The 8601-nt window shown below is 34.1% G+C and overlaps 1 protein-coding gene across 4 annotated transcripts; it reads left to right on the top strand.

Moving 5' to 3' along the window:
- Positions 1-295: 295 nt before the first annotated feature.
- Positions 296-5928, top strand: LOC136227659 (uncharacterized). Of its 4 annotated transcripts, none has more exons than XM_066016381.1 (6): positions 296-550; positions 720-960; positions 1375-1463; positions 2052-2165; positions 3984-4179; positions 5602-5928. In XM_066016381.1, the coding sequence occupies exons 2-6, from the start codon at positions 753-755 to the stop codon at positions 5709-5711; spliced, it is 717 nt and encodes a 238-aa protein (XP_065872453.1). In that variant the 5' UTR covers positions 296-550; positions 720-752; the 3' UTR covers positions 5712-5928. The 4 variants fall into 4 exon arrangements, with proteins under 4 accessions (XP_065872453.1, XP_065872452.1, XP_065872456.1 ...); XM_066016380.1 differs by having other exon boundaries at positions 717-960; XM_066016384.1 differs by having other exon boundaries at positions 297-550; positions 717-960; positions 5597-5928.
- Positions 5929-8601: the final 2673 nt, after the last annotated feature.

Genomic DNA, 8601 nt, shown 5'->3' with positions numbered 1-8601 from the left:
TTATTTTATCGATAAAATACAAATAACAGTGAAACAATATATTTAAATTTATAGTTACGGGAAAAATCTGCACTTTTCCAAAAACATTACAAGTTCAATATATAATAAATGTATATATTGAAAATATAAAAGAATATATGCTTGTATTAAATAAGTTTTATTGTATTTAAAAATCAATACATAATAAATATAGATATTGGAAATATAAAAAAATAAATATTATATTATATTTAATACCTTATTAGCAGCTCTAGGTCGTATATATCAAAACCGAAAATTAAATTAGCCTGAACAACCATTAATAAAAGTTGTACACCTTTCCTTAAAAAAAAAAAAGTTGTACACGTTTAAACAAAACCCTATACCTACCAGCACAGTCCTCTGCTACTCTCCCAGCCGCAGCAAGTCCCATATCTTGGTTGATCTCATTTGTTTGCTATTTCAGCCCAGTTCTCTTGTAGTTACTGGTTTATACGCGCCATCGCTGATTTTCTTCGTCCATTGCTGTTTTATTCCGCCTCCATTGATTGCTATTTAATATTTTGAGAAGGTTAGTTGAATCATAATTTGTACATCGTTATTTGCTATGAAATTCTAGAAAGTCTGTAAGATGAATAGATAGATAAAGTGTGGAACGAATTTATCGAATTAATAGTTTCTGGGCACCTGCAATTTTAGAAATTCAATTTATCAATGGAATTGATCTTTTCATACAGTAGAAAGCAGAGATCAATTTAGTTCAAAGCACCACGATGAACGGAAATTGCGGCGGCCAAGGTGGACCCAGTAAGCAGCTTCCAGCGGAGTCGATTCCTTTATTCCAAGAAGGCATTTATCTGATTCTATCAAGATGGTCGGCTCTGCAACTCGCTGTTGAGAATGAGTGGGGTGGCCGCAACTCCCGCCAATTAGCTGAGCACCTCGGTTCTGATATATTCTCCTGGTTCACTCAGTCCCAAGGTAACTCAGGGTTTAGCTTTGAGCATCAAAAGTTTCTGCTTTGGGAAAATTTGGGCAGAAACGGAGGGTTTTATAGCCTGATTAGAATTTGGTAAACTACCATTTGGAATTAGGAGTCTGCATTGGAGTATAAACCGCAAAGCTCTGAATATTTTTCACCTATTTTCTTTCTTTAACTGAAGATATGAAAGGAGTTACGTTCTATTAAATTCTATAAATCAAGAGTATGATAGTTGCATTGAAATAAAGCTGAATTGAATCGAATCGCAACTATGGTTGCAAATCACATCTAAACTGTTTGTGGACTTCCACATTGAATCTGGAAATTTTGTTTTATCATTTGTGTTTTTGTGTGATTGTTGTCCGTTTCTCATCTCTGCTGTTTTTTATATGATGTTCCTTTTTCTCTGACAGAGCCACTTTACATGGATGATTTAGAAAATATCCTGGATGAAGGTATGCTTTCTCTCAATACAATGATTGAGGATGGAAGTGTTGAGGAGGTATGCCTTCTTTTCTATTAATACACTAACTTGTTGTTAAATTGTATAATTATTATCTATTTGCGCTATCATGATGTACACTCATGTTTCTTGCTCAAAATTATGAAGTTTTTCTACCTCGTGCAAAGTAAATGTTTTGGAGGCCTATAAATTGTTCTATTATACCAGACCAATTTCATTTATACTCGTATATATCTTTTGGTGCTAATCTCATTCACAATTTGGCCCTTTGAATTCCTTATCCATAAGTTAGTAGACTCATCAATTGCTTATGCTACTTCACTCATAAATTTTTCATATCTAAATGGTTAGGACAATGTGGTTTAGATCTGCTATTAAATTTTTTTTGTCAGCCCTGTTGCTGCCTGAAACTACTACTGCTAACGTCATGTTGGCATTTTCATCAATTTTCTTGATATTTCAATAGCATTTGTACTCATTTCAATCAAATTTGAGCTTGCATCAGGTATAATGATTTCTATATATTTCTCCTGAGTCCTAATTAAGTGTAGCTAGTTGTGGACTATAGAAAACCAGTTGTCTGTTCTGTCTGCTGCCGTGTTTTGAACTTCATGCAACTCTATGCAGGTCGCCGAAAAGTTAATGATTATGCATGAAGAGTGTTTGGAGGGTGACTACAACTCTATCGAAAAGTTGAGGCAAGCAGTTCCTACAACAGGAGGCCATCAACATATCAGACAGGTGATAATATGTTTAATTCTGTGCATAGAGATTTATTGTTTGTCTTGTGAGCTTCTGGAATATCTTTGAACTCTTGATTCTGAAACCAACAAGGATACTGCTTTAAATTTGCAACTGATAGTCCTAGTATAAATTCATTCAACTGCTGTTATCGTCATGCTGAATTTATTGCGAAATGCCTCCTCTAGTTGAGGTTGAGTTTAAAGACATGAATTTGTTGATGACTTTCTTTGCCATGTGATAGAAATAGAGCAGCAGCCATAGTTATTAAAGGCGCGCCTGAGGCGCGCCTATGGCGCATGGCGCACCAGGCGCAGGCCTTAGCGCCATGGCAGCCCCATGGCGAGGCGCAATCGCCATGGCGCGCGCCTGGTGCGCCATTTTGCGCCAAATGCAATTGCCAAAGGCGCACCAAGGCGCGCCTTGGCAGTTAGAGGCAGTTATGGGCAGTTTTTTCTTATATCTGGGATGGAGCACATGTTCTATTAACAAAAAGTATTAAACAGGAGAGAAATTATACGTTTTAAACTAATTAGAAGACGAAGAGACAGAGTCATTTGAAGAGTTGAAGATGAACTCGTGTTTGAAAATGATACTCTAACATGGGGTTTAGTTGGTAAGGCTGCTGGAGTTGAAGAGATTGCATATAACACTAGAAGAGTAGGAAAAAAGGCTAAAGTTTCATCTTCCAAGGATCGAGGAAAAGCCCATGTAGTTGTTCGAGATGAGGAGGAAGAAGAAACTGAGTTTGTTGATGAGGATGAAGAGGATCAGTTTGATGATGATGCTTTAGATGAGGAGTGTGATAGTGATGATGAGGAGTGATGGATTTGGAGAGTTTTGATTAGGAGTAGAACTTAGGAATTAGTATTCAACTTTAAAGTTTGCTAATATGGGGTTTATTTTGCATTTTAAATTTATTTATGCTTAAGATATTTTCATGATTTAGTATTCATTGCATTTTTATGTTAGTTTTATAGTTTTATAATTTTTATTTTTGTAAGTGCGCCTTGTCTCACTATGGCGCGCGCCATCGCCGTGCGCCGTGCGCCAAGGCTCCAGGACCCCTTGCGCCTTAGTGCGCCATGCGCCTTTAATAACTATGGCAGCAGCATAGTAGTTGAGCATGCATTGATCTTGTGCCAACATACAAGCCGTAGTTTTCATTTTGTAGGTTTAAAAGCTCATTACAGAACGAGTGCTCTGCTTGAGAACGAAATAACTTATTTGTCCATTAAGAGTTTGCAGTCTTGATACTTTTCTGCTTACATTATTTTAAAAGTTCCCCGCCTATCATCTGGCAATAGAAATTTGAACTGTCAAGTCCTTGACCTCAGAGAAAGGATTTCTTTGTAGTGCACACCCATATTGAAATTGTAACATTTTGTCTACAACAGGACTCAACTATTTAACTAAATTTCATGGATACTTGGTACTGGAAATAGATGATGAGACCCTGGAAAGAGTGATTAGTAGATGCATATTCAGACATTATGCAAATTTTCTTATGGTCTGCTAGGTATTTTGTGGTGTCCCCTGGTTAGAGTATTGTTCCAGTTTCTTGAACGGAGTGCAGTAGGGATTTTTTCAGTAAAATTTTGTGGGCTTACTGATGGTGGTTAGTATTTTATAAACTGCCATCTTTTTTCCCCCTTTTCTGCAAAGGAGGAAAGGAACCGTGTCATGGAAGCTGTTGTTGGTATTGGAACTTTCCTTTTATAACTGATATTTAGTGATGTAGTATGCTAGAATTTATTAGATGGATGAGTGTTGCTTTGGTTTTCTCTTATAATTTGCGTTTTCTACACTTCTTTCCAGGCCACTGATGATGATGATGATGACGATGAAGATGATGATAGCAGAGGAGATAATAGATCAAACATGATGGTGGATGCACCACAATCTCAGTCAATATCAAATCAACCGAACATGCAGGTTGATAAGCCAAGTGGCCAGGAGGATGCTCAAGAGGAAGATGGATGGACAACAGTTGGTTCATCTAGGAAAAACCGAGGTAAAAGGAATTAGAATCAACACTAAAATTCATTCTTTTGTTTCTTTTTTCTCTGGCTCTTCTTGCTTCTTCAATATTCCAAATGTTCCTTTGAAATTATTATTCTTTACTGTAATGCTCGATCATGTTGTTTAGACAAATTTATGTTTTACTAGTGTATGGTGTTCAACTGAGTTAGCCTTTCACAAAACATTAGACACAGGATATTATAACCTTATATCCAGAGGCAAACAGCCATCCATTGAACAAGAGTTGTGACTGCTGCAAAGAACTCAAATCCCATGACCTTCACGACTAGCATATCTTGTTATTCTTAGAATTTTTATGGGGTAAATTACACTCATCGCGTCTGAACTTTGCCTTAATTTTTATGGCCCTTGAATATCTAGCCTACATAAAATCTTTTGAACTTTGTCCTTTACTAACACAAAAGATCCTTAACCTTTCATTATTCCAATAACAGTTAACCCTTCATTCTAGAAGTGATGAAAATGATATTTAAGCAATTTTAATTCTTAAACTTTTTGGTTTTGAAGTCGTTAAGTGTTGTTTGGTGAAGAGAGAGAGAAAACTATGGAAATGGTGATTTGGAAGATAAAAAACATAGGTTATATGGGAATTGTATTTCTAAACAATTTTAATTATTGGACATTTTCATTTTTGGCTTGTACATTTTGAGGTGGTTTACTTTCATGGAAGGCTTTTAGGTTAGTAAAAAACAAAGTTTGGAGATTTTTATGTCCGCCTTTGTTTAAGCGTCATAAAGATAAAGTGAAAATGTAGGTTACATGAGAAATGTGATTCTAAACAACTTTATTTATTGGATTTTTGGATCGTTCGCTGTTATTTTGAGTTAGTAGTAAAAAACAAAGTTCGGAGATTTTTTATGTGTCATAAAGAAAGTAAAGTCAAATTTAGGTAAATTACATATATGGTCTCTAAACTATAACCCTACTAATATCAACAGGGTTTATAAAAAGTTGTTAAAAAGTTCTTGGACTTTAAATCTATTGAATTTTACATAATAGTAACGGGTAAATTTCATCAATGGTGTACAACTTTTGCCTCATTTCACACTTTGGTGTACAACCTTCAATTTGTCACACTAATATGTACGAACTTATAGGTGACCTCCCACTATGGTGTACAGCAGGTAAAAATGACCGGTCAACGTTCAGTCAACGCGCCACCTCAGCTTTGACCGGTCAAAAAGTCAAAAAAATTCAACCACTTAATATCAAATTACTTATATGCCCCTATCTCTTCATCTATTCATCTTCTTCCCTCAATTTCTTTCTCTCTCTTCAATTTTCTCTCTCTGTCCAAATTTTTCTCTCTAACTCCTCTCTCACTCCCTAATCTCTTTCTCTCTCTTCAATCAAACTCTTATCAATTATTATTGGCCCTTATTTTTCAGTACAGCGAGGAGCATTCCCAACACACAGATACAGAGTGTTCTCTGCAATTCTCGGGTGTATTCAAATGGCGATCCTTTTGGTGTAAGCCTTGAGTACATCATGAATCATGAATGAACTGAGAGTGCCACACCAACGTCAATGAATTATGAATATTTCAACATATCTCCTTATTTTTCAGTATGAGTATGAGTATGCTCTTTTTTAATTTTATCTCCACTAATCAGCTCTGCAACTTATCTCCATTAATCAAGTCTGCAACTCTCTTTCCAATTTCTTCTACTTTTATATTCAAATATCCAATTCAATGCCAATTATTATTTTAGTTAAACAAGTCCTATTATCTATAAATATGTTATGTTGTAGCTATTTTTATGTTAAGATCAGGTCAACTTACCGGCCACAGATTTCTCTAAGTTGAGAAATTTTAAGACACTACTATCAAGAGTTTGATTGAAGAGAGAGAAAGAGGTTAGTGAGAGAGATGAGTTAGGGAGAGAAAAAGAAATTTGAGGAGAGAAAGAAATTGAGGGAAGAAGAGAATAGATGAAGAGATAGGGGCATATAAGTAATTTTATATTAAGTGGTTGATTTTTTGACTTTTTGACCGGTCAAAGCTGAGGTGGTGCGTTGACTGAGCGTTGACTGGTCATTTTTACCTGCTGTACACCATAGTGGGAGGTCACCTATAAGTTCGTACATATTAGTGTGACAAATTGAAGGTTGTACACCAAAGTGTGAAATTAGGTAAAAGTTGTACACCATTGATGAAATTTACCCTAATAGTAACATGAAAGTCCAAACAAACAAAATCTATTTAAAAGGTTAACAATAAATATATATTCATTAGATTATCATTTGGTTAATTTTTTAACCAGTTCTTTTATATGGGCTTAATGTTGCTATAAGGTAAAGATTGTAATGTCATGAAATAAAGTTTAGCGGTAATTATTGTTTTTTTTTTTTTTTTGAAACAAGTATCTGAATTATAATAAAGAAGACATGAAACGATCCTTACAAACAGCGGCTGATAGCCAAATATGAATAGTAAAGCAGGAAAATTCGTTAGCATTGGAAAGGGCATGCCGTGCAATGACATGTGCAACCCCATTCGCTGAACGAGGAGAGAACGACACCGAACAATCGGTTCTGTTAGAAAGAAGAAATTGACAATCTTTTATAATGGTTCCAAAATCTGATAGATCATCTTTATGAGTATTGACAGCGTCCACAAATTGCTTGGCATCACATTCAAATATAACATTGCTGCAATTGAGTGAAAATGTCCATATAATCGCTTGGCGCAATGCAATAGCCTTAGCTGTAGCAGCAGCTATACAACCATCATTCCAAGCACTGTAGCAAGCCATAAAAGTGCTATCTGAACTCCGCAACACCGCTCCCATACTAATTTTATCAGCATCCAGAAAAGTAGTGGTAATTATTGTTAATAGCGTTAAAGGTGAGGATAATGAATGATTTTACCCCTAGACTCGATTTTATCACATTACAACTAATTAGCGAGTGCTTGGAAACTTACACAAGAATTTCAATAAAGCAGGAAGAAGTGATAATAATTTGCAGTATTAAGTAAAATATAGAAAAGCATTTGAAATTCATCATAATTCATAACAGTATACAATTTTAGATCAAACAATATTATTCTGTCATAATTGTTTAAAGTTTCCAATTGAGTTTCGATTCATCTATTTTCTTGCAGTTTTTTGGCATTTTGCAAGAAGTGATAATAATAATAATAATAATAATAATAGTTTGCAGATATTTTCATGAATTAAATAAAATACAAAAAATCACTTGAGATCATAATATTGGCTCGTTTTGGATCATGAAATAGGGAGAGAATAGAGTAGCTATTCTCGAGGAATTTCTATATCCGGTTCAACTTTTTTTTTTTTTTTTATATATGTGGAATAGCTATTCCATGTAATGTATTCCATAAATGAAGGTATAGAGATTCTTTAATTCAATTTAGGAATAGCTATTCCTAATCAATATTATCATATCTAGCTAATTTCTCTAATCCTATAATTTCTGGCAAATCCATAATTTATATCCTAAAAAAACGTGATAAATGGAAAAATAGGGAAAATGTTAAAAAATATGGAAAATGTGAATAACGCGAAAATGTTATTAAACACAAATGGAGAAAAAGACGGGAAAAACATGAAAAAATGCAAAAAACAAAACGAAGAAACGTGAAAAGTGCAGTAAACACAAACAACAGAAAACCTGAAAAACATGAAAACTTGAAAAAACATAAAAAAAACGTGAATAACACGAAAAAAATTACAAAATTAAAAAAAACGTGAAAAAACACGAAAATGCAAAAGAACTGAAAACACAAAAAAAAACTGAAAAACCGCAAAGACGAGAAAAAACGAAAAAAACATAAACGTGAATTAACACGAAAACGTGAAAAACACAAAAAAGAACGTGAAAGTGTGAAAATGTGAACAAACGTGAAAAACAATAAAACGAAAAAAAAAACAAAAACACGAAAAAGTGACAAAACACGCAAAATACATAAACGTGATAAAATGCAAAAAACACAAAAACGTGACAAAACGTGAAAAATATGAAAATGTGAAAAACACAAAAAAATCACGAGAAAACATAAAATTACACGAAAATGTGAAAAAACGTGAATAACACGAAAAAGTGACAAAATGTGAAAACTACAAAAAGTTGAAAAAACAGAAAAACTCGAAAAACTGAAAAAAATGAAAATCATGAAAACGTGAAATAATGGAAAAAAACACACTTCTTCCTCTTTCCATTTTTTCCATATTTTCCATATTGTCAAGGTTGTCACTTAATCGCTGTCCCCCAAGAACTTGTGTTGCTTGTAGGCGTGAGCATGTTTTGTGTGCTTTTGTGTTAACCCATTTATATATTTTTCACGTTTTTATCATTTTCTACTTTTATTTTGTTTTTGCATTTTTAATGTTTTTTTTTACGTTTTCACGTTTTTTTTTTTTGCATTTTG

This window comes from Euphorbia lathyris, chromosome 4, assembly GCF_963576675.1.
Source record: "Euphorbia lathyris chromosome 4, ddEupLath1.1, whole genome shotgun sequence".
NCBI lineage: Eukaryota > Viridiplantae > Streptophyta > Magnoliopsida > Malpighiales > Euphorbiaceae > Euphorbia > Euphorbia lathyris.
This window is presented reverse-complemented; position numbering and strand designations above follow the sequence as displayed.

Bases quoted from the DNA above. Each gene is read 5' to 3' on its own strand.
- LOC136227659 (XM_066016381.1), top strand. From the start codon at position 753: ATGAACGGAAATTGCGGCGGCCAAGGTGGACCCAGTAAGCAGCTTCCA. The intron at 961-1,374 runs GTAACTCAGGGT...TTTCTCTGACAG, and splicing joins CTGGTTCACTCAGTCCCAAG to AGCCACTTTACATGGATGAT. The intron at 4,180-5,601 runs GTAAAAGGAATT...TTTTCAGTACAG, and splicing joins TTCATCTAGGAAAAACCGAG to CGAGGAGCATTCCCAACACA.